Source organism: Canis lupus, unplaced genomic scaffold, assembly GCF_011100685.1.
Source record: "Canis lupus familiaris isolate Mischka breed German Shepherd unplaced genomic scaffold, alternate assembly UU_Cfam_GSD_1.0 chrUn_S1723H1918, whole genome shotgun sequence".
In the NCBI taxonomy this organism is placed as follows: Eukaryota; Metazoa; Chordata; class Mammalia; order Carnivora; family Canidae; genus Canis; species Canis lupus.
This window is the reverse complement of record NW_023330572.1, coordinates 52,343-79,083: the sequence shown is the minus strand read 5'-3', so window position 1 is coordinate 79,083 and position 26,741 is coordinate 52,343. Positions and strand designations below refer to the sequence as shown.

Here is a 26,741-nt window from a genome sequence, read left to right as displayed (position 1 = left end):
TATATAAAATACTGTTTTGCTTAGGCTATCACAATCCTTTTTATTAAAATCTTACTACAAAAATGATTAATTTATGCATTCAGTCAACTTTATCTATAAAGAGGAATTATACCAAGAGTAGTTAAATAGCAACCATATGAATATAATAAATATTTTTATGAGTGAGAATTTTCATATTATCCAAAATGTTCTTATACACTACTACTAGAGATATAAAAATTCCTTCTCCTTAGGACAGAAATTAAGAGACTGACTTACCGAACTTGAACTTAACAGGTCTTTCTGAAGCTGTTCAATTTGGCCTGCTTGCTCCTTGACTGTAACTTTTAACTCGGCATTTTCAACTTCAAGCCTAAAATGCATATTTTAAAATATTTATTCTCAGACACAAATTTTAAACATACCACATAATTTCTAAACAAACATCTAAAGGTCTTACATAAATTCTTAGAAATTTAAAAAGTAGATTTGGCAATTGTGCCATTTTTCTGGTTGTGTTTTGGGGTTAATGTACAAAATTTAAAGATCGTAAGCAAAAAAGAAAAAAAAAGGATCGTAAGCAAAAATTATGCATTTCAAAATCCCACAAAGCTGATATTTTTACCCAGCTAAACAACGATGTATTTATCATAATGGATATATTTCTCATACTATACTACTTATCTGCTTTATAAATACTCAAGTTATTTTCTGTGCTGCTTTCACTTGTCCTGTTGCGGGACGCCTGGGTGGCTCAGTGGTTGAGAGCCTCCCTTTGGATCAGGGCACGATTCTGGAGTCCCAGAATTGAGTTCTGCATCAGGCTTCCTGTAGGGAGGCTGCTTCTCCCTCTACCTATGTCTCTGTCTCTCTCTGTGTCTCTCATGAATAAATAAAATCTTAAAATAAATTGCATACTTTTTTATGTCATCTCTGAACTTCTGAACGCACCTTACAACCTTTGTTTGTAACTCCTTTGCTTCTTGTCGCTAAAAAAGAAAAGAATACTTTTAACTACTGACAATCTAGTATAAAACCACCATCATCTGTTTTGTAAATACAATGTCACTGGACACAGCCACATTTTCCTCTACATACTGATTTAAGGCTTCCCCAGAATTATACTGCTACAATAGAGACCTATGACTTGCAAAGCCCCAAAATATTTACAATCCCCTGACAGAAAAGCTTTCTGAGCACTCTTCTAGTATTAAAAAACACATTCTAACGTTTTTAAATTATATTTTATCAGGTACACATACAAATTTACGTATTGTTCAAAGGCAGAAAGACAGGAAATTACCTTATGGTAAACTTTTCTAGTTTTCTATTCCAAGCACCACATCAATTATAATTTTAAATATTCACATTTACAAATCACCATGGGCATTCCAGTGATTATACAAGTTAACATGCTGCTTTCAGGGACACTCAGATATTTCAAGTAACAGCTTCTGAGGCAGGATCTCTGTAGGAACCAGAATGCCTGGATTTGAATTCCCAGCTCCCCTGGGCATTTGCTGTTTGACCTTGAAAAATTACTTCAAATTCTGTGTCTCAGTTTCTTCATGTGTAAAATGAAGTTAATAATAGTATCTACCTCACTGTGATAGTCGGAAGTTTAAATTAGGGAATATACATAAACTACTTAGAAGAGTATGTGGCACATACCAAATTCTAAGTGTCCTGCAATTAGCATTATTATTGTTGTTGTGTTTTACGTTCTAATGATATTTGATATTTAGGCAGACGGCAGGCCAATGAAAGTGATCTCTTACACAAGTTATATTGAAATCATTCTTCATACCACTGAAAGCGGTAGCAATGGGGAGCATAAGGCCCAGGATATAGCCTCAGGACTTCAAAACACTTTCACTACAGGTGCCTCAGTGGCTCAGTCAGTTAGGCATTGCTGTGGGCTCAGATCATGATTTTGGGGTCCTGGGATTGAGACCCCAACATCAGGGGTTCCTGCTCAGCAGGGAGTCTGCTTCTTCCTTTCTCTCTGCCCCTCCCCCTGCTTGTGCACTCATGTTCTCTCTCTCTCTCTCCTCTCTCTCCTCTCTCTCTCTCTCAAGTAAAATATTAGAGAAAAAGGGACAGCCTGGGTGTCTCAGCGGTTAGTAGTCACTTGAACTGGGGGGGGAGAAGAGGATTGGCTCAGGCTTGATCCTGGAGTCCTTGGATCAAGTCACACATCAGGCTTCCTGGCATGTAAGCCTGCCGTTCTCTTCTCTGCCCGTGTCTTCTGCCTCTCTTTCTCTCTGTCTCTTATAGGTAAATAAACAAAAGTTAATATTTTTTTAAATCTTCAAGAAAAAAAATTTCAAAAATTCCACTAGCCAATGGTACTTTCCTCCACTTAATAATAATTTTAATTTACATCTCTCTATACTACTACTCAGTGAACAATGCTCATGGACCTACAGTGCAAACAGTAACGTCCTACAACTGAGTGATACATAACTTACATGACCATCAGAGGGCAAGGTAAAGCCACTGACGTGGAATAATGGACTCTTGCTAAACCAATGTTCCCAATCATTTTATGTTCATATTGTTCATCTTAGCAACTGTTTATGTTAGAGGGCTTTAGCAAGTACTCTGATGAGTAGAGATTTAAGGCTCCGTGGTGTGGCATATCAGAAAAGCTGCCCTCAGGGGCACCCGCTGGCTCAGTTAAAAGAACATCCAACGGTTACCCTTCAGTTCCTGTTCAAGCCCCACAATAGATGTAATGATTATATAAAATAAATAAACTTAAAAAAAAAACCTGTCCTCAGAGCTTTATAGTTGGTAAGTGCTGGAACTCTGTAAATCTCAGTTCTGGTTGCATAATGAAGGCAGGCATATTTAGACTGTTTTGCCATAAATCAGAAAAAAACAGCATCTGATTGAATACTTTGTCCGATCGGATTAAATGCTTTCAGTTTTACACTTAACTGCTTAAAATACATTTAGAATACAGCTTTGTTATGTCAATGTGTTTCAATCAGAAATTACTGCTATGGTATAATTTTATCCTAAAAACTGTTAAGATATTCTCAAATTTAGGCAAGGACAGGTACCATCCACATAAAATATTTTCCCTCTTAGATACATTTGTACATAAGAAGACAGAATTATCGCTCATGAAAAAAAATAAAAACAATGTAAAATAAAGGACTAAACTGGTCTGCACAGACTAGATAATACATGTAAAATAAAGGACTAAACTGGTCTGCACAGACTAGATAATACGGGTGAAGAAAGTAAGTTCAGGGGGAGTTACAATAATCAGAGAAAGCCTCATGGAGAATGAGAGACAATGAGCCAGGACTCAATAGTGTAGGATTAGGCAAGAGGAAGGGAAACTAAAAAGACAGAAAGGGTAGAATGAGTAAATAAAAAAGGGTGAGAGATGGTAAAATCACCCCAATTAACTTAAAGGATAAAATCTGATGGCAGAGAAATACAGATGTCCACACAACTAAACCAATGTTCACAGCAGCATTATTAATGGCCACAAAGTGGAAATAACCCAAAGGTGCATTAAATGATGAATGAACAAGGGCGTTAGCCCACAATGGAGGACTGTCTGACCAGAAAAAGAAATGAAGCACTGACATATGCTAGAACACAGGCGAACCCTGAAAACAGGAAGTGAAAGAAGCGAGTCGCAAAGGACCACACATGGTGTGACTCCCTTTATAGGAAACATTCACAATAGGCAACTCTATGGAGACAAGAAGTAGACTTCTGGTTGCCCGAGGTCAAGGGCAACAGCTAAGGGTTTTTTTTCAGGGTGACGAAAATGTTCTGATGGCAGTGATAGTTGCAAAACCCTATAAATATACTCAGCGACAACAACACATGTTAAATGGGTCAACTGTATGGTAGGTGTATTTATAGCTCAATAAAGCTTTTAAAAAGAGTCAATGGCAGGACCTAGATAATTTTCTTAATTCTCTCTTTTGGCTTTATATACATCATCTGAATATTTCCATGCATTTTAATATATAAATATTAAAAATATAAATATTTTATAATATTATAAATAATATTAAAAATAAATATATAAAAGGAAAAGAAAATGAAGGAAATGCCTCAGTTCCACTAGTCGTAACCTTTCTTTACAAGTTTTCCTGAAATCAGTACAGAGTCTATATCCATCAATAAAAGTGAAGATGAGAAGTAAGACGATTTTCTGAAACATTCCGTTAAACCTTATCTTCTGATTTTATCTAGCTCGCCTCATCATGGTAATAGAGATCTCAGTAGAAAACATTGTTTTTAGGGCACCTGGGTGGCTCAGTTGGTTTAGGCGTCCAACTCATGATTTCAGCTCAGGTCATGATCTCATTGGTGGTGGGTTTAAGCTGGCATGGGGCTCTGTACTCAGCAGGGAATCTCCTGGAGATTCTTTCTCTCTCCCTGTGCCCCTCCCCCTACTCATGAGTGTGCATGGACATGCATTCTTTCTCTCTCTCTCAAATAAATAAATAAATCGTTAAAAAAAATCGTATAGCAGGAGAAAAAAGTCCCTCAATTTCTGTGAATGGGTAAATGCTATAAGGAAAAACATAGAACACAGAGAGAGCAGAATGAAAAGTCAGAATTTAATAAATAAGTGCATGGTGAAGACACTAAAATTATGCTAAATTGAAATGAAAATACAAAAGAAAGTGGTCCATGGAAATTAGCATCCTAAAACATTTATATTATTTAACCAGCTACAGAGGAACTGTTGACATGTTATATGTAATACATATGTGACTTTCGATTTGATCCAATGTTTTTAAATCCTGTACCTCATCTTCTAAATTAATACGATAATGTGATAACTCCGGTGAAGCCTGTGACATACATTGCTTTTTTAGGGCATCAGCCAGTTCTTGTTGAAGTTCTCTCATAACTACCTAATAAGACCTTCTGTTACTGATTTTAGAAATCATCCTATTATTATGTTAATAATATAATTCTAACGTATGTACTTTATCACCACATACATCAACTCACCTTTTATTCCTAGAATGTACACACTGCTAAGTGAATTCAGTTAAAGACACAAAAAGTGTTATCCCTCCTGCCTAGTCAGTATTATGTTACACAGATAATTATTTCAGCCCCACTCTCCATTCCTTGTTGATGAATTTGCAAAGCTTCCCAGCCTGCTGAAGTCTCAAAAAGAAATGGGTATTGTATAGGTGAGACTAGCAGTGGTAAATTCTACATTAATCAAATATTTTCTCTCTTTTTTATTAGAGGCTAAAATTAACTTCCAAGTTCTTCACATACTCAATCCTCTGCTCAAATCCTTCCAATAGGTTACTATCTCAGAACAAATGTGAAGTCATACTAATGGCCCTCAAGCCCCCTACATAACCTGGCTTCTGCCTCCCTCCTGGCCTCAGCTCCTAGAGATCCCTCCCCTGTTCATGCTCACTCCACTCCTGCTATACAAGAATCCTGCCATCCCTCCCTCAGTAGCCTGAAAATGGAGATCCAGTGCCAAATTAATAAATCACAAAGATACAATTCTATTGGAAAATTTTAAGCCCAAATGGTAGTTACCAATGGAGTTTTGAAATGAGCAAATTATTTGAAAAATGCTTAAATTATAAACCGTGGTGGGAAGATGAAATCAAATACAGCTTTGCTAAGTCACCAGTTATCCCAAATTATGATTTAGTGAAAAGTAGATGCCTTCAAAGAGTGAAAAGGTCACAAGAATAAATGATTTGAGACTAAACATTTAAATTTACATAAATAAAAATAAAAGTATGCTAACTGAAAATGCTTAAAAAGCTATCAAAAAAAAGTACTGAGATACAGCACCTACACTTCAGTTCATGTGACAAATCTGGAGTTAGTTGTCAAGGTAATCCACTTATTTGAACCTCAAGGTCAAAACACTCAGGTATGAGCATTTCCACTTATCTGTTCATCATGGTATTAAAACGTGGTGACAAGAATTAAAACTATTTTAGTAGTACTAACAATAAATTATTAATATCAGACTCCTTTCTTTAACAATGTATAACTTAACCTCTTGAAGTTTCTCATAGATGACGTGCATTTTTATTCAAATTAAAGCACCTTTCAGGTCTAATTTTTATTTGCTGGATACAAGTTATGAAGATTCAAAACTGACCCATAATCATTCAGGTCGTGATCTCGGGGTCATGAAGTGGAGCTCTGCACTGGGCATAGAGCCCACTTTGGATTCTCTCTCCCTCTCCATCTGCCCCACTCCCATTTAGGTGCAGGTGCACTATTTCTCTCCAAAAAAAAAAAAAAAAAATAGTACTAATAAGCCATAACCAAACATTACTTTGAACTTTCTAATAGGAAGCTTGAAAAATATTTGTCTTTCTGAATACTTACTTCTCTTTCTTCTTTCTCATCTTCATATCTAAATGCTCTTTCCATTATCTGTTTACATTTATTGATTAACTCCTTATTTCTTTCTCGCAGTTGAAGAGCTCGTTTTTCACCTGCAACTCGAACCATTCTTACAATAACCTGAATCCTGGTCTTTGAGATCAATTATAGTCTTTTCTTTACATTCCACTCTGCTGTAGGCATCATCTAGTTGCTCTCGGAGCAACATATTTTCACTTTGTAGTTGAGATAATTTCTCTTCTAAGGATTCATGCTTTCCCATGTATTCATTCACTTTACCTTGTTCGTTTTGAGATTTCTGCTCAATTTCCTTCTTCTGACCCTGTGTTTGTTTTGGGTTTCTTTGTAAATGTTCTAAAGCCAACGTCTTTTCTCTGAGAGCATCTCTTGTATACTGGAGCTCAATTTCTAGGGCATTAAATTTACTTTCGACTTCAGAAAGTTGCTGAGAAAGCACCTCATTGTTATCTTTTAGGTTAGACATCTCAAAGTTCATTTTGTCCTGTAAATGACACCACTCATCTTTTGCTCTCTGGAAAGCAAGTTCTAGGTCTCTTTTTGATGCCTGACTTTGATCACGATCCTGTATAGCTGTAGCGAGTCTAGCTCGGTATGATTGAAGTTTTGCTTCCAGTCTTTCTCTGTTTAGCTTTTCATCCTGCAATTTAGAGTTCAGCATGGTATTCTCAGTTGTCACAACATTCAGCTGCCCACTAGATTGGAATACTGTATTTGTTAATGTTACCTCATTCAGTTTTATGGCGTTTTGAAGACTGTCATTCTTTTCTTTTTCAGTTTCAGTGTCTTCACAATACCTCTTTTCCTGCTTCTGATTCCTTATTGTGTCTATTTCCAGTCTTAGCATGGCAAGTTCATCTTGCAACATGCGGTTTTCATGTAACAGACCTTTTTCTTTTTCATGAGGAGGAGAAACCTAAGTAAAACAAGAGTCTTTTAGCTGGAACTCAATAAAATGACATTATCATGATTTTCTCTGAAATCAAAGAATATCCTATGTTTATACAAGGAATGGGTTGCAGTTAAGTGGATATCCAACTGGAAAAACACAAAGTTGGATCCAAGCTCAAACTTTTATACAAGCATAAATTCCCCAAAGTTCAAAAGTTTAATTGAAAGCAATGAATGCATGAAAGGAAAAAGAAATCATGACAAAATCCTAAGAATCTCAGAATTGGAAAGGTCTTTCTCTGGTTTACAACAAACTCAGAAGGCTTGAAAGAAAAAAACTAATACATCTGACTACACTAAAATTGAGTTTATAGTCTCATGTCTAACACAGTCCACAGGAAAACCCTTAGCTCTGCATATATTTGGACAGATTCAATTTCCTAACCTCACTTTGTCCTGAGAATATTCCATACGTATTCGACTTTTCTAACATTTCTATACTCAGTTATAAGAATTTTATCTACTGATAACTAATAAATCTAGGCATTGTACTACAAACATGTCTGCACACATTAATTATCTCTTTTAGTTATCACAATTCAAAAATGGAGAGGTTAAAAATACTAAGTGAGCTGCAGGACATTCCCCAGGTCTTTGTACCCACTACCACTATTCTGGCACCAAACTGCAGCTACTTCTCTAGTGTGAATCTTAAATACAAAAGAAGCCTTGTATTTCAGGAGTGGCTGGGTGGCTCAGTCAGTTAAGCCTCTGCCTTCGGCTGAGGTCATGGTCCCCGGATCCTGAGAGCAAGTCCCGTGTCAGGCTCCCTGCTCCACAGAAAGCCTGCTTTTCTCTCTCCCTCTGCCTCCACTCCCCCTGCTTGTGCTCTGTCAAATGAATCCATAAAGTCTTTTAAAAAGAAAAAAAAAAGCCTTATATTTCAAAATACCAATACTAACTAAGGTAAAATTTATGTAGCTCCTAGAAAAATCATGAGATTATTTGTGGCTGCAACTAATTTTATTTCCTCTTCAGATGTTTAAAATGGCAATAAATGCAGAAGAGGGGAAAATACACTGAGCTATTTTACTAGGAACAAAAGACTTATCAATAAATTATCAGTAAGTATATATTACAGCATATGATTATTTCAAAAGCTCCTTGTAGGGATCCCTGGGTGGCGCAGCGGTTTGGCGCCTGCCTTTGGCCCAGGGCGCGATCCTCGAGACCCGGGATCGAAGCCCACATCGGGCTCCTGGTGCATGGAGCCTGCTTCTCCCTCTGCCTATGTCTCTGCCTCTCTCTCTCTGTGACTATCATAAATAAATAAAAAAATTAAAAAAAAAAAGCTCCTTGTAATGAAATCAGATACTACTTGGAGCAAATTGTTACTCATCTCAAAAGTAGGAGACTAACATCTGAAGTAAGGTCTTAAAACGGGCTACACTTTTCCTCCTGTTCATCAGTGGAAGTGTGAAACTAACCCCTCTATGAATATAGAGGTGGTGAAGGAATTGCCAAAAACTAAAACATATGTTGTTAGTAGCAAGAGTTTTGTGCTTATGGAAAGCTCATAAATTCCATACTATTTTCCAAAATAATAAAAACTTCTACTTCAGATAAGGGCATTATGAATGTCACTATTTGACACCTGCAGACAAATGCATTTAAATTAATGAATGGACTACAAACTTCACTCCTCCCTATATAGACCCGTATGTGTATGTATGTACGTATGTATATATGTATATACATACACACACACTCACCCACAAATATATATGTATTCTTTTAAAATCCTCTGTACTTACCATAATGTACAGGGTTGGTTTTTTAGAAATATACACATGCATGGAGAAAAATAATAATTCCAAAAAATAAAATATACATACGTACAAATACATACACACGTACTTCAAAATAACTAAAGAAAATACCTCAGAATTCATTTTAGTATGAGACATTTCTGTCTCATTTCGTTTGCAAAGGTGATTGTTTAGAATCCCATCTTGGGTGGGACGGGGGCAAGGTGAGGGAGGAGTAGGGATCCTCAAGCACCTGGCCCCACCAACTTACCTTGATAACTTTCAAATCATCCTGAACACCTACGAATTCGACCTGAGATTGATTGATGATTGATTTTTATTTACTTTTTTACTGGAGCTCGATTTGCCAACATATAGTATAACACCCAGTGCTCATCCCGTCAAGTGCCCTCCCCTCCCCTGGCAAGTGCCCGACCTGAGATTTTTTTTTTAAAGATTTATTTATTTATTTATGATAGAGAGAGAAAGAGAGAGAGAGAGGCAGAGACACAGGAGGAGGGAGAAGCAGGCTCCATGCTGGGAGCCCCACGTGGGACTCGATCCCGGGACTCAGCCCTGGTCAGCCCTGGGTCAAAGGCAGGCGCCAAACCGCTGAGCCACCCAGGGATCCCCCCGAACTGAGATTTAAAGAGAGAACAGTCAGAACGCTACAGAGAGAAGGGTTTTCGCTCCTAACAAGGTAGGGAGGCGGAAAAAAAAAAGAATCAAGTGGGGAGGCGCACCGGAGGAGCCGGGCTGAGGCCTGCAGCGGGGAAAGCCTCCCAGGCGGGTAAGCGCAGCCCTGGAGAAGCAGACAAGTGGGAGCTTTAAAATCCGCCCCGGATTCCTCCGGGATGGAAAGGCGCTCAGCTGGGAACTCCGCCAGGATGTGGGGGGTGGGGACCTCCAGTCTCCGGGGTCACTGACAGAGGAAGTGCGCAGGGTCGAGCGCCCCCCACACCGGCCCAGCTCCGTAAAGGGCTGGAGCGCGCTGCGCGGGGCCTCGGGGAGAAGCCGGTGTGTCGGGAGGGGCTCCGGGAGCCAGACTCCAGCAGCGCAGGCCCCGGACCCCAGGGGACACAGCCGGGATCCTGCTCCCCCCGGGACAGGCCGAGGCGGGGAGGGCCCAGGACAGCGAGGACACTCCTGCCCCTCCTGCCCCGGGAGCATCCAGGCCCCTGTGGACTGGGAGATGGGGGGAGTCACTGCAGGGGGCGCCCTCCAGGGCCAGGGAGACCTGGCCGCCGCCGGTGTGGTTGTCCCTCCTGGTGTCACCCGGTGCCTGGGAGAGGCGTGGCCGCCAGGGGACACGGGCCTCACGGGAGGTCAGGTCGGCTCCCCGTGACCCTGCACCCAGCAGGGGGCGGGGCAGCTCCCCAAGGTACACACACCTGAGAATCGGCACAGCCCGCCCCTCCCCCAGAAGACCAGCTGGAAGGACAGGGGAAGAGCAAGTTCCCCACCCAGCAGCGCTGGAAAGCTCCAGGGGAAGTCGAGGGATCTACAGTATATAGAACTAGAGGGTACCCCTCTTCCCCGCCCCCCCACCCATGTTCCAGTACAACTCATTTTTATATCAGACTGTAAGTTTCCAATTTTCTTTCTCTTTTCCCACCTTAACTACAATATTTTGCCACCTCTTCATTTTCAGGTTTCTTCCTTTTTGACTCATATTTTTACAATTACACGTCTTAGATAGATTTTCCACTTCTAGATTCCCTTCAACATACTCAACTTAATTTTGGGAGCTAGACGAGATATGTTTTGTGTGTGTGTGCTTTTTTTGTTTTCTCTACCTCATTTTGTTCTACAATGGCACAATACCTTCTAAAACAGGACGAGCATGCACCCAGAACCAAGTGGTATACCGTGCTGGTTCATTCTGTGAGACTATATTCTCTCTTCGTTCCCATTCTGCCCCCCTTTTTATCTCATTTATGTTTTGGGGAACAATGTTGGGTCTCTCTACAAGTATTTCTGGTTTATAGAAATTTGGGACTCAGTATCTTCTAACATACAGAACTTAATACACCCAGGACCAAGAGGATCACCCCCTAGGACCCCTCAGGTAGACTACATTCTCCCTCCACTACAACTTCATCACCACCACCATGTCCCAGTCCCCCCCAACATTTTATTTTTCTACTTCTTTTTTTCTTTTTCCCCTCTTTACCTTTGCTTTTTTTTCTCTTTTTTTCTTCCTTGGCATTCTTGGCCTTTTATTTTCTACTACTTTGTTTTAAAATTTGTTTTTCACTTTAGTGGTCATTTTGTGTTATTTTGTTCTTCTCTTCGTTTTCAATTTCATGTCATGGACCTTGTCAGAATCATCGAAGGATAAGAAACCTTGGGTGGCTCAGTGGTTTAGTGCCTGCCTTCAGCTCAAGGCATGATCCTGGAGTCCCAGGATCAAGTGCCACATCAGGCTCCCTGCATGGAGCCTGCTTCTCCCTCTGCCTGTGTCTCTGCCCCTCTCTCGGTGTCTCTCATGAATACATAAATGAAATGTTTAAAAACAATCATCTAAGGTGAAATTGACTTAGATTGTGGTTGATATTCTTGACTCAGCCCGTTCATACAGCCACTCTGCAGTGAGCAAAATGACTAGAAGGAAGATCTCACCACAAAAGAATCAGAAACAGTACTCTCTTCCACAGACTTATAGAATTTGAATTACAATTTGATGTCAGAAAGCCAATTCAAAAGCACAATTATAAAGCTAGTGGTGGCTCTGTAAAAAAGCAGAGAGTATTAAAGAAACTTCATGACTGCAGAATTTTGATCTACTTAGTCCAAAATTAAAAATTAATTAAATGAGATGCAATCCAAACTGAAGGTCCTAACAATGAGGGTTAATGAGTTAGAGGAAAGAGTGAGTGCCACAGAAGACAAGTTGATGGCAAAGAGGAAAGCTTAAGAGAAAACAGAAAAACAATTAAAAGACCATGAGGAAAGGTTAAGGGAAATAATCGAGAGCCTCAGAAGGAAAAAAATATACGCATAATTGGGGTTCCACAGGAGGGCCAGAGGGCCAGAAAGGATATTTGAACAAATCATACCTGTGAACTTCCCTAATTTTGGGGAGGGAAAAAGGCATTCAGGTCCAGGAGATAGAGAGGTCCCCCACCAAGGGGAAGGGAAAAAAAGCAGAACTCGACATTTAATGGTGAAACAAGCAAATTCCAAAGAAAAAGAAAGTCCTTAAAACAGCAAGAAACAAGAGATTTCTAACTTATATGGGGAGAAATATTAGATTAACAGCAGACCTCTCCACAGAGATCTGGCAGGCCAGAAACAGCTGGCAGGAAATATTCAGGGTTCTACATGACAAGAACATGCAGCCAAGAATACTCTATCCAGCGAGCCTTTGGTTCAGAATAGGATAAAGAGCTTCTAAGATAGGCAGAAGCTGAAAGAATATGTGACCACCAAACCAGCTCTGCAAGTAATATTAATGGGGACCCTGTAAAAGAAAGAGGAAGCCCAAAGAAATAATCCACAAAAGCAGGGACTGAATAGACATTACAATGACAGTAAATTAACATCTTTCAATAGGTACTCTGAATGTGAATGGGCTAAATGATCCCATCAAAAAACGCAGGGTTTCAGACTGGATAAAAAAATCAAGACCCATCTATTTGCTGTCTACAAGAGACTCATTTTAGATATAAGGACACCTACAGCATGAAAATAAAAGGTTGGAGAACCATTTACCATTCACATGGTCTTCAAAAGAAAGCAGGGGTAGCCATCCTTATATCAGATAAATTAAAGTTTATCCCAAAGACTGCAGTTAAGAGATGAAGAGGGACACTATATCATACTTGAAGGGTCTATCCAACAAGAAGATCTAACAATCATGAATATTTATGCTTCTAATGTGGGAGCTTCCAAGTCTATCAATGAATTAATAACCAAAGTAGGGGCATACTTAGATAATAATACACTAGTAGTAGGAGACTTAAACACGGCACGTTCTGCAAATGACAGATCTTCTAAGCACAACATCTCCAAAGAAACAAGAGCTTTAAATGATACACTACACCACATGGATTTCACAGATATTTACAGAACTTTACATCCAAAAGCAACTGAATACACAGTCTTCTCATGGAACTTTCTCAGAATAGGCCACCCGATACCAAAACATTGGGACTGTCCCCTGCATATTTTCAGACCACAATGCTTTGAAACTAGAACTCAATCACAAGAAGAAATCTGGAAGAAACTCAAACACAGGGAGGAGAAAGACCATCCTGCTGAAAGATGAATGGGTCAACCAGAAAATTAGAGAAGAAATAAAAAGATTCATGGAAACTAATGAAAATGAAGATACAACCATTCAAAATCCTTGGGATACAGCCAAAGCAATCCTAAGCGGGAAATGCATTGCAATACAAGCATCCCTCAAAAGATTGGAAAAAAACCTCAAAGACACAAGCTAACCTTGCACCTAAAGGAATTGGAGAAAGAACAGTAAATAAAACCTACACCAAGCAGAACAGAGAGAGTGAAGATTTGAGCAGAACTCAATGAAATAGAGACCAGAAGAACTGTGGAACAGATCAACAAAACCAGGAGTTGGTTCTTTGAAAGGAAGAATAAGATACGTAAACCATTAGCCAGCCTTTTAAAAAACAAAGGAGAAAAGACTCTAATTAATAAAATCACGAATGAAAAAGGAGAGATCACCACCAATACCAAGGAAAACCTAACCAAAGAGATAAAGGATTTATACCCTAACAACTACAGAACACTTCTGAAAGAAATCCAGGAAGACACAAAGAGATGGAAAAATATTCCATGCTCATGGATTGGAAGAATTAATATTGTCAAAATGTCTATGCTAACCCAGGGCGATTTACATTCAATGCTTTCCTATCCACATACCATGGACTTTCTTCACTTTCTTCAGAAAGCTGGAATAAATAATCTTAAGATTTGTGTGGAATCAGAAAAAACCCCGAACAGCTAGGGGAATATTGAAAAAGAAAACCAGAGCTGGGGACATCACAATGCCGGATTTCAAGTTGTCTTACAAAGCTTTGATCATCAAGACAGTGTGGTACTGGCACAAAACCAGACAAATAGATCAATAGAACAGAAGAGAGAATCCAGAAATGGGCCCTCGAATCCATGGTCAAGTTACATTTGACAAAGCAGCAAAGACTATCCACTGGAAAAAGGACACTCTCTTCAATAAATGGTGCTGGGGGGATCCCTGGGTGGCGCAGTGGTTTGGCGCCTGCCTTTGGCCCAGGGCATGATCCTGGAGACCCGGGATCGAATCCCACATCAGGCTCCCGGTGCGTGGAGCCTGCTTCTCCCTCTGCCTATGTCTTTGCCTCCCTCTCTCTCTCTCTGTGACTATCATAAATAAATAAAAAATAATAATAATAAAATAAATAAATAAAATAAATGGTGCTGGGAAAACTGGACAGCCACGTGCAGAAGAATGAGACTAGACCACTCTCTTGCACCACACGCAAAGATAAACTCAAAATGGAGGCAAGATCTAAACGTGAGACAGGAATCCATCAGAATCCTAGAGGAGGGATCCCTGGGTGGCGCAGTGGTTTGGCGCCTGCCTTTGGCCCAGGGCGCGATCCTGGAGACCCAGGATCGAATCCCACGTCGGGCTCCCGGTGCATGGAGCCTGCTTCTCCCTCTGCCTGTGTCTCTGCCTCATTCTCTCTCTCTCTCTCTGTGAGTATCACAAATAAATAAAAATTAAAAAAGAAAAAAAAAGAATCCTAGAGGAGAACACAGGCAACAGCCTTTGTACACTCGGCCACTGCAGCTTCTTGCAAGATAGATCTATGAAGGCAAAGGGAAACAATAGCAAAAATAAACCATTGGGACCTCATCAAGATAAAAATCTTCTGCACAGCAAAAGAAACAGTCAACAAAACTAAAAGATAACCTACAGAATGGAAGAAGTTATTTGCAAATGACCTATCAGGTAAAGGGCTAGTATCCAAGATCTATAAAGAACTTAGTAAACTCAACAGCAAAGAAACAATCCAATCATGAAATGGGCAAAAGACATGAGCAGAAATTTCACCAAAAAAGACATACAAATGGCCAACGAGCACATGAGAAAACACTCCACATCACTTGCCATCAGGGAAATACAAATCAAAACCACAATGAGATACCACGTCACACCAGTGAGAATGGGGAAAATTAACAAGACAGGAAACAACAAATGTTGCGGAGGAGGTGGAGAAAGGGGAACCCTCTTGTACTGTTGGTGGGAATGTGAACTGGTACAGCCACTATGGAAAACTGTGTGGAGGTTCCTCAAAGAGTTAAAAATAGAGCTACCCTATGACCCAGCAATAGCACCACTCGGGATTTACCCCAAAGATAGAGATGCAGTGAAAAACCGCGACACCTGCACCCCAATGTTTATAGCAGCATTTTCCAGAATAGCCAGACGGTGGATGCAGCCTGAGTATCCATCAAATGATGAATGGATATAGAAGATGTGGTCTATATATAAAATGGAATATTACTCAGTCCCTAGAAATGACAAATAACCAGCATTTGCTTCAATGTGCACGGAACTTCAATGTGCATGGAACAAACTAGGGGTGGTGGAAGGGGAGGAGGGCAGGGGGTGGGGGTGAATGGGTGACGGGCACTGAGGGGGGCACTTGACGGGATGAGCACTGGGTGTTATTCTGTATGTTGGTAAATTGAACACCAATAAAAAATAAATTTATTATAAAAAACAAGAAGTAAAGAAGAGCAATATAGTAAAGAAGTTGAAATCAAACAACTTCAACTTAATCTTAGAAGACGAAACTTGGAATTGAAGGGTGTAAAAAATAATTTGAATCAGGTAAATTTTTGGCAGTAATTGTATATTTCCATCAATATTATTTATAGTATCCCTTTGATATAATACATATTGTTAGGCTTCAAATAGATTAAACATTTCATTTTAACCTAATAGCAACCATGATCTTTGTAGCCACAATTACTACCTTATTGGAATTCTTGGCCTCTCACATATGCCCTATGTATATATTTTGAATGAAGGGATGGAAGGTAAAATGAGATAAATGTTATATTGATTTATTGATTTATGGAATTGTATTTATTTTTACACAGAGCATGGGCTGGGGGGAAAGGAGTAGAGGGAGAGGGAGGGAAATGAATCTCCAGCAGACTCTGGTTCTGAGTCTCATGATCTGAGTCTCCAGCCTCACCTGGTTCGGAGTCTCGTGATCGTGAGATCATGACCTGAGCCATAAAAAGAGTTGGACACTTAACCCACTGAGCCCCCAGGTGTCCCAGTTTTGAATTTTTTAATGTTGAAATATGAGCTAGATTTCCTTGAGATGCTGATGAAGCTAGTTAAATGTTTTACACAGAAATTTTATTTCACAATACTATGTCTACTTGTATTTTTACTCTATGGCACATTTTGCTGTCATTTAATTTAAAATTTGAATTATTCATTGAGGATGAAAAGCCTTGTTATAAAAAAGGCCACTCTTGAACATTTTTTTTTAAGTTCTCTTAAGCCTTTTGACTTTTTTTTTTTTAATGATAAGATCCAAAATCCTAATGAAAATGTGTCTCTAGGTTATAGAAGAGCAAAATGATGTTCAGAGGCAGCTTTCGCGAGAACAGAATGCCCAGAGTATTACATGATGGAATACTATTTTTTTTTGTATATTTGTTATTGGAGTTCGATTTGCCAACATACAGCATAACACCCAGTGCTCACCTGTCAAATGCCCCCTCAGTGACCGTCACCCAGTCTCCCCACCCCCCGCCCACCTCCCCTTCCACTATCCCTTGTTCATTTCTCAGAGTTAGGAGTCTCTAATGTGTTGTCACCCTCTCTACTTTTTCCCACTGATTTTCTCTCCTTTCCCCTATAATCCTTTTCAGTATTTTTATAGTCCCCATAGAGTGAAACCATATGATGTTTGTCTGTCTATGATTGACTTACTTCACTCAGCTCTTCTTTACTTCTTAATTGCTCCTTAATATTTATATATAAAATTTCAGCACTTCTTCTTTTTTCTTTTTCTTGTTTTAAGGTCAATCTGCAAATGCATGTGTTCATTTTAAAATTTGTTTTGTTAGCAATAGAACTTTTATTTTATGATCTGGTTCCACATATGTTGGTTCATTATCCAAAGGAAATTTTTCTGTTCTCAATTTTTTTCCCTTTCTAGGGCTCATGTTTTTCAATTTATCACTTCAATATCTTCAAAACGATATATAGTTTAAAAGAAGCAATGAGAAAGCATTTTGCAACTTAGTAAGTTTTAGTCAGTAATAACTCTGGGAGATGTTGTAAGCAAAGGAATTCTGAAATTATTTAAGAAAGGGTTCAAAATTGTCATTTTTCTCCACAAAGTCATAATTACACTTCAATTAAGGCAAATCATTTCATTACTAATTAAAAAGAGCAGTTGCTGTTTATCAACAACTTTATAAATTCACTAGAAATACATTTTTATTTCACAAAACATCACAGGTACCTCTAAAAATGATCTTCAGTGTAAGACAGCATCAGCAGATGTCGTTTACACACCATACACCTGCAGATGACTCTGATCCAGCACTAGACTAGGGAGCCTAAAATCTATTGCCCATGCTTTTTATGTTTCTTATTCTGTAATATTCTCAACCTTGTTGATCATTATGTATTTTATAAATCATTTGAAAACTCCTTTGAAAACATCACAGGGTCCATATTAATTAAGTAAAGAATAGAGTAAGATGTGCTTTCAGCATAGACTTTTGAATTAATTTTCTTTATATATGTGAGAAATGTTAAAAAAAACTTAACCATTAATCATTTTTCCATTTTACTTTTTAACCCCTGCATATGTTAAGAATAAACCAATTTTTCTGTCTTGAGAAAAATTGGCCATTTCACACTCTGTTGGGGGGCATATAATATAAAATTTCCTGAGAACAATTTAAAAATATGGATCAGAGACCTCTACTAAATATTTTTATACATTAACACAATACTATATTAAAGAATTTATTCCAATTAACCAAGACTGTAGAAACAGAATTAAATAAAAGACATTCCTTATAGCATTAATTAAACTATAGGAAAATGGAAAACAACCAAAATTCAATTTGTTAAATAATGAGGTTTACATATGATGGACTTCTACATGGTCATTAAAATTATGCTTTAGAATATACATTAAATTATTAGAAGTATTCACTGTTAAAACCTTGCAGTATTATTTCAAAGAATCTCACACTTTACAACTTTTTTTTAAAAAAAAATTGGAGTTCAATTTGCCAACATACAGCATATCACCCAGTGCTCACCCCGTCAAGTGCCCCCCCTTAGTGCCCATCAGCCAGTCACCCCAGCCTCCACTCACCTCCCTTTCCACTACACCTTGTTCGTTTCCCAGAGTTACGTGTCTCTCATGTTCTGTCACCCTCACTGATATTTCCCTCTCATTTTCTCTCCTTTCCCCTTTATTCCCTTTCATTAATTTTTATATTCCCCAAATGAATGAGACCATATAATGTTTGTCCTTCTCCGATGGACTTATTTCACTCAGCATAATACCCTCCAGTTCCACCCACGTGGAAGCAAATGGTGGGTATCTGTCGTTTCTAATGGCTGAGGAATATTCCATTGTATATACATAGACCACTGCTTCTTTACCCATTCGTCTTCTGATACTTCACATTTCTAATGGAGTTTCCTTCCCTATAAAATCCCAGAAGGCAAATTAGCAATTACAAAACTTCTCCTACACATCTGCAGCATAAAAGTAAGTATTTCAAGGGGTTCCTGGCTGGCTCAGTTGACAGAGCATGTGACTCTTGATCTCATAGTTGTGAGTTCAAGCCCCACGCTGAGTGTGGAGTCTATTAAAAAAAAAAAAAGTAAATAGTTGAAATATTTCCTTAAAACCAAGATGTCATACCTTAAACTGTAGAGTTCTCGTTCCCATTCCACTTTTTGATGCTCTAACTGAGATTTCATTTCTTTTGTTTCTGATAGCAACTGTTCTAGTCCATTGACCTTATATTCCACTTGTAAAATTTTTCTTGTAAGTTGTTCACAGTCTTTTCTTTTTAATTCTATTGATCTTTTGTATTTAAGAATTGCATTCTGGATTGTCAATACGCTAACAGAATCTACACCAGAGGAAAAACAAAAACAGAAATAAAATACAGGAGGCATCAGGGTGGGTCAGGTGGTAAAGCATCCAATTATTGGTTTTGGCTGAGGTCATGATCTCACAGTTGTGGGATTGAACCTGGCACTGGGTGCTGCACTCAGCACAGAGTCTGCTTAAGGTTCTTTACCCCCTCGTTCCCTCCCTCTCTGTTCCTCTCCCCATCTCCTGCTCATGCTCTCTCACAAATTTGTTCTTTTAAAAAGTAAAATAAAACAATATGAGTATTTTTTGCATATAAGGGACCGAGCATGTTCACATTAACTCATTCATACATGAAACAAATATTGAGTAACTTCAATGTAAAGAGATTATACCAGGTGCCTGGGTGGCTCAATCGGTGGGTGTCTGCCTTCGGCTCAGGTCATGATCTTGGTGTCCTGGGATCAAGCCACATGGTGGGCTCCCTGCTTAGTAGGGAGTCTGCTTCTCCCTCTTCCTCTGCCTCTCTCCCTGCTCATGTTCTCTCTCTCAAATAAATGAATAAAATCTTATTATCAATAGAACTTTAAAATCTTTTAAAAAGAAAAGAAAACATGACTGAAACCTTTCTAAACTGAATGAAAACTATAATCCCACAGACCCACAAAGGATCTGGCTAGGAGAGAAGAAATGGAAGTAAACTATTGTAATTTTAAAAAAAGATTTTATTTATTTATTCATGAGAGACATGGAGAGAGAGAGAGGCAGAGACACAGGCAGAGGGAGAAGCAGGTTCCCTGAGATAGCCTGATGTGGGACTTGATACAAGGACCCTGGGATCACACCCTGAGCCAAAGGTAGATGCTCAACCACTAAGCTACTCACGTGTTCCCTATTGGAATTTTCTTAAACTACATATAATGTGGTATAACACTACAAGAAGGTGGACTGTGATGCTTGAGTCATATGCTTTAAACCCTAAAGCAATCACTAAAATAGCAAATCTTAAGAGTTATAGTAATAAACAAAGCCCATACATACACATATGTGTATATTTATATATATGTATAAATTGAACTCGTAAAAATTAGTTTATTAATCTAAAAGAAAGCAGAAAGCAAAGAAAATGGGAACAAAGCAGGTCAAACGGAAAGCAAACAGGATGAGAGATTTATATCAACTGTATCAATAATCAGAGTAAATGAAAATTGTCAAAAAATAAAAGAAAGAAAGAAAATGGTCTAAAAGCCTCGATTAAAAGGCAGACTGTCAGAATGGATAAAAATGTAAGAGACAACCATAGGCTGCCTATAAAAAATTCAATTTATATGTAAAGACACACACACACAAATTAAAATAAATAAATAAATAAATAAATAAATAAATGTAAAGACAAATTTGTGAAAAGGACAAAAATAAGGATATACCACACTCACACTTGACAAAAGAAGGCTGAGCTTGAGTAGCAATATTAATGCCAGGCAAAATAGATTTCAAAGCAATATATATTCTCGTGATGTATAAGGTCATTTGTTAATGATGAAAGGGTCGACAAATAAGCATAACAAACCTAAATGCTTATGAATCTATTAATAACATCAAAATACATAAGGCAAAAATCAACAGAACTGCAAAGAGAAACAGGCAAATTTACAATTTTAGTCTGAGATTTTAATAGGCAGAAAATCATCAAGGATATAGAAGACTTGACCACCACCATCTTTCTCAAGTATCCATGGAGCATTTACCAAAAGAGATTATATTCTGGGTCATAAAATAAACCTTAATAAAGGGAGTTAAGTCAAAAGGATTGAAGTCATGAAAGTGTGTTCTGTGACCACAAAGTGATCAAATTAGAAATGAAGAACAAACCTACCTCTGGAAAATACTCAAATACTTGCAAACTGATTAATAATGCACATCTAAATAACCCCTGGGTCTGGGTACCTAGGTGGCTCAATGGATTAAGTGTCTGCCTTTAGCTCAGGTCATGATCTCCGGGTCCTGGGATTGAGCCCCATGTTGGGCTTCCCACTCAGAGGGAAGGACGCTTACCCCTCTGGACCTCCCTTCGCCTATGCGCTCTCTTTCTCTCTCTCTCCTTCTCTTTCAAATACATAAAAATCTTTAAAAAACCCTTGGAATAAAGAAGTAATGAAAAAAGAAATTACAAAGTATCACATATTGAATGAAAATAAAAACATATATGTTAAAAATTTCTGGAATCCTCCAAGAATAGCACTCATCTCACCATTTATAGCACTGAGGTATATATGAAAAAGAGAAGGAGGCGGGGCAAGATGGCAGAAAAGTAGGGTCCCGAAGTCACCAGTCCCCACCAACTTACCTAGATAACTTTCAAATCATCCTGAAAACCTATGAATTCGGCCTGAGATTTAAAGAGAGAAGAGCTGGAATGCTACAGTCAGAAGAGTTCGCGCTTCTATCAAGGTAGGAAGACGGAAAAACATAAAGAAATAAAAAAGCATCCAAGGGGGAGGAGCCCCCATGAGGAGCCAGGCAAAGGCCACGCAGCTAGTGCCCCCAGGACAGGAAACCCCAGTCCTGGAGAAGCAGAAACTTTACCAATCTTCCTGGAAGGAAAGGCGCTTGCAGGGAGCTCGGGCAGGATCCCAGAAGGGGTACAGATGCCCTCAGGCTCCCAGGGGCACTAAAAGAGCAACTGCACTCTGGGGGAGATCCCTCCACACACTACAGGCTGAGCTCCCTAAAGGGCTGGACGCCGCGCCCAGTGGGGCCCCGGGAGCAGCTCAGGTGGTGGCCACTGTGCAGCCCCGGGAATGTGATTCCAGCGGTGCAGACCCCAGAGCCCAGGGCACTGGGGACACAGCCCAGGATCCGGCACTCCCCCCGGGGCAGGTAGAGGCCGGGAGGACACAGGGCAGCAAGGACGCTCCTGCTGCCACGCGGCCCCGAGCTGTGCAAATCTACGCCCCCTGCCCCCGGACCACCCAGGTCCCTGCGGACTGGGAGCTGTGGTAGTTACTGCGGGAGCTGACTCAAGAGATGGAGAGCTGGCTGCCGCCACTCTTGTTGTTCCTCCTGCTGTCACCTTGTACCTGGGACTGAACAGGAGCTTCACAGGATAAACAGCTTGCACTGAGCCCTGCACCTGGCAAGGGGCTGGGCAGCTCCCCCAGGTGCACACACCTGAGAATCACCACAGCGGGCCCCTCCCCCAGAAAACCAGCTGGAAGGACAGGGGAAAAAGCATTGACCAAGCAGCACTGGAAAGTCCCAGGGGAAGTCAAGGGATTTATAGTATATAGAATCAGAGGATACCTCCTCTTGCTTTTTGTTTTCTGTTTGTCCTCCCCCTTGCCCCCCTTTCCTCTCTTTTTCTCCTTTTTCCAGTACAACTTCTTTTTGGCCACTCTGCATTGAACAAAATGACTAGAAGGAAAAACTCACCTCAAAAGAAAGAATCAGAAACAGTCCTCTCTCCCACAGAGTTACAAAATCTGGATTACAATTCAATGTCAGAAAGCGAATTCAGAAACACAATTATAAAGCTACTGGTGGCTCTAGAAAAAAGCATAAAGGACTCAAGAGACTTTATGACTGCAGAATTTAGATCTCATCAGGCAGAAATTAAAAATCAATTAAATAAGATGCAATCCAAACTGGAGGTCCTAACAATGAGGGTTAAAGAGGTAGAAGAACCAGTGAGTGACATAGAAGACAAGTTGATGGCAAGGAAGGAAGCTGAGGAAAAAAAGAGAAAAACAATTAAAGGGTCATGAGGAAAGGTTAAGGGAAACAAATGACAGCCTCAGAAGGAAAAATCTAGTTTAACTTAGGGTTAATAGGGGTTCCAGAGGCCACCGAAAGAGACAGAGGACCAGAAAGCATATTTGAACAAATCATAGCTGGGAACCTCTCTAACGTGGGAAGGGAAACAGGCAACCAGATCCAGGAGATAGAGAGATCGCCCCCTGAAATCAATAAAAACCACTCAACACCTCGATAGTTAACAGTGAAACTTGCAAATTCCAAAGATAAAGAAAAGATCCTTAAAGCAGCAAGAGACAAGAGATTCCTAACCTTTATGGAGAGAAGTATTAGGATAACAGCAGACCTCTCCACAGAGACCTAGCAGGCCAGAAAGGGCTGGCAGGATATAGTCAGGGTCCTAAATGAGAAGAACCTGCAGCCAAGAATACTTTATCCAGCAAGGCTCTCATTCACGATAAAAGGAGAGAGAAAGAACTTCCAAGACAGGCAGGAACTGAAAGAATATGTGACCACCAAACCAGTTCTGAAAGAAATATAAAGGGGGACTCTGTAAAAGAAAGAGGAAGTCCAAGGAAACAATCCACAAAAACAGGGACTGAATAGGTATCATGATGGCACTAAATTCATAACTTTCAAGAGTAACTCTGAACATGAATGGGCTTATTGACCCCATCAAAAGGCGCAGGGTTTCAGACTGGATAAAAAGAGCAAGACCCATCTATTTGCTGTCTATAAGAGACTCATTTTAGACCTAAGAACACCTACAGCCTGAAAATAAAAGGTTGGAGAACCCTTTACCATTCAAATGGTCCTCAAAAGAAACCAGGGATACCTATCCTTATATCATCTAAATTAAAGTTTATCCCAAAGACTGTAGTGAGAGATGAAGAGGGACACTATATCATACTTAAAGGATCTCTCCAACAAGAGGACCTAACAATCATGAGTATTTATGCCCCGAATGCGGGAGCTGCCAAGTATAACAGTCAATTAGTAACCAAAATTAAGACATACTTAGCTAATAGTACACTAAAACGGGGAGATTTTAACATGTCGCTTTCTGTAAATGACACATCTTCTAAGCCCAAAATCTCCAAAGAAACAAGAGCTTTCAATGATGCACTGCACCAGATGGATTTCACAGATATTTACAGAACTTTACAGACAAATGCAACTGAATACACGTTCTTCTCAAGTGCACAAGGAACTTTATCCAAAATAGACCACATACTGGGTCACAAATCAGGTCTCAACTGATAACAAAAATCTGAGATTGTCCCCAGCATATTTTCAGACCATAATGCTTTGAAACAGGACTAAATCACAAGAAGAATATTAGAAGAAGTGGAAACATGTGGAGGTTAACTACCATCCTGGCAAAAGATGAAAGGGTCAACCAGGAAATTCAGGAAGAATTAAAAAGAGTCATGGAAACTAATGAGAATGAAGATACGACTGTTCAAAATCTTGGGATACAGCAATAGCACTCCTGAGGGGGAAATATATCGCAATATAAGCATCCCTCAAAAAACTGGAAAGAACCCATATGTAAAAGCTAATCTTGTATCTAAAGTTGCTGGAGAAAGAACAGCAAATAAAACCTACACCCAGGCAGAAAAAGACAATTAATAAAGATTTGAGCAGAACTCAATGAAATAGAGAGTCGAAGAACTGTGAAACAGATCAACAAAACCAGGAGTTGGTTCTTTGAAAGAATAAGATACACGAACCATTAGCCAGCCTTATTTTTTAAAAATTTTTTATTTATTTATGATAGTCACACACACACACACAGACACACACACACACACACACACACACACACACACACACACAGGCAGAGACATAGGCAGAGGGAGAAGCAGGCTCCATGCACCAGGAGTGCGACTTGGGATTCGATCCCGGGTCTCCAGGATCACGCCCTGGGCCAAAGGCAGGTGCTAAACCACTGCACCACCCAGGGATCCCCATTAGCCAGGCCTTATTAAAAACAAGAGAGAAAAGACTCAAATTAGTCACAAATAAAAATGGAGAGATCACCACCAATACCACGGAAATACAAACGATTTTAAACACTTAGTATGAGCAGCTATACACGAATAAATTAGGCAATCTAGAAGAAATGGGACTCATTTCTGGAAAACCACAAACTAGCAAAACTGGAACAAGAAGAAATAGAAAGTCCAAAAAGGCCAAACACCAGGGAGGAAATTGAAGATATCATCAAAAACCTCCCAAGACACAAAAGTCCAGGGCCAGATGGCTTCCCAGGGGAATTCTATCAAACATTTGTAGAAGAAACAATACCTAGTCTACTAAAGCTGCTCCGAAAGATAGAAAGAGATGGAGTACTTCCAAACTCATTCTATGAGGCCAGCATCCCCTTAATTCCAAAACCCAAGACCCCACCAAAAAGGAGAGGTAGAGAGAATAAGCCTGATGAACACAGATGCAAAAATGCTCAACAAGATAGTAGCCAATAGGATCCAAAAATACATTAGGAAGATTATTCACCATAACCCAGTAGGATTTATCCCCGGGATGCAAGGCTGGTTCACCACTCGTAAAGCAATCAATGTGATTGATCATATCAAGAAGAGAAAAAACAAGAACCATACGACCCTCTCAATAGAGGCAGAGAACGCATTTGACAAACTACAGCATCCATTCCTGATCAAACCTCTTCAGGGTGTAGGGATAGAGGGAACATTCCTCAGCATCTTAAAAGCCATCAATGAAAAGCCCACAGCAAATATTATTCTCAGTGGGGAAGCACTGGGAGCCTTACCCCTAAGATCAGGAACAAGACACGGATGTCCACTCTCACCACTGCTATTCAACAGAGTACTAGAAGTCCTAGCCTCAGCAATCAGAAAACAAAAGGAAATAAAATGCATTCACACTGGCAAAGAAGTCAAATGCTCCCTCTTTGTGGTTGACATGATACTGTACATAGAAAACCCAAAAGACTCCACCCCAAGACTGCTAGAACTCATACAGCAATTCAGCAGTGTGGCAGGATACCAAATCAATGTCCAGAAATCAGGGGCATTTCTATACACTAACAATGAGACTGAAGAAAGAAATTAAGGGGTCAATCCAATTGACAACTGCACCCAAAACCATGAGATGCCTAGGAATAAACCTAACCAAAGAGGTAAAGGATCTCTACCCTCAAAAGTATAGAACACTTCTGAAGGAAATTGAGGAAGACACAAAGAGATGGAAAAATATGCCATGCTCATGGATTGGAAGAATGAATATTGGGAAAATGTCAATGGTACCCAGGGAAATTTATACATTTAATGCAATCCCTATCAAAATACCATGGACTTTCTTCAGAGAGTTGGAACAAATCATCGGAAGAGTTGTATGGAATCAGAAAAGACACCGAATAGCCAGGGGAATATTAAAAAAGAAAACCAGAGCTGGGGGCATCAAAGTGCCAGATTTCAGGGTGTACCACAAAGCTGTGATCATCAAGACAGTGTGGTACTGGCACAAAAACAGACACCTAGGAAAATGAAAAAGAATAGAGAATCCAGAAATGGGCCCTCGACTCTATGGTCAAGTTATATTCGACAAAGCAGGAAAGACTATCCACTGGAAAAAAAGACAGTCTCTTCAATAAATGGTGCTGGGAAAACTGGACAGTCACGTGCATAACAATGAAACTAGACCATTCTCTTAAACTATACACAAAGAAAAACTCAAAATGGATGAAAGATCTAAATGTGAGACAGGAATCCATCAGAATCCTAGAGGAGAACACAGGCAACACCCTTTTTGAACT

General features: G+C 39.6%; 1 protein-coding gene across 11 annotated transcripts in view; it reads right to left on the bottom strand.

The window, feature by feature from the left end:
* Window positions 1–37: 37 nt before the first annotated feature.
* LOC119878561 (coiled-coil domain-containing protein 144B-like) overlaps window positions 38–26,741 on the bottom strand; it is a 74,302-nt gene continuing 47,598 nt past the window's right edge. For 3 of the 11 annotated variants that reach the window (XM_038589176.1, XM_038589180.1, XM_038589181.1), the window contains 5 exons: window positions 19,016–19,229; window positions 17,050–17,146; window positions 6,346–7,297; window positions 931–968; window positions 253–352 (listed from right to left, as the gene is read on the bottom strand). In XM_038589176.1, coding sequence (XP_038445104.1) covers window positions 6,452–7,297; window positions 17,050–17,146; window positions 19,016–19,229 — 1,157 coding nt within the window. In that variant the 3' untranslated portion in view covers window positions 253–352; window positions 931–968; window positions 6,346–6,451. Of the gene's footprint in view, window positions 353–897; window positions 969–6,345; window positions 7,298–17,049; window positions 17,147–19,015; window positions 19,230–26,741 lie in introns of those variants that run through there. The other 8 variants (XM_038589179.1, XM_038589177.1, XM_038589183.1 and 5 more) reach the window with 8 other exon arrangements.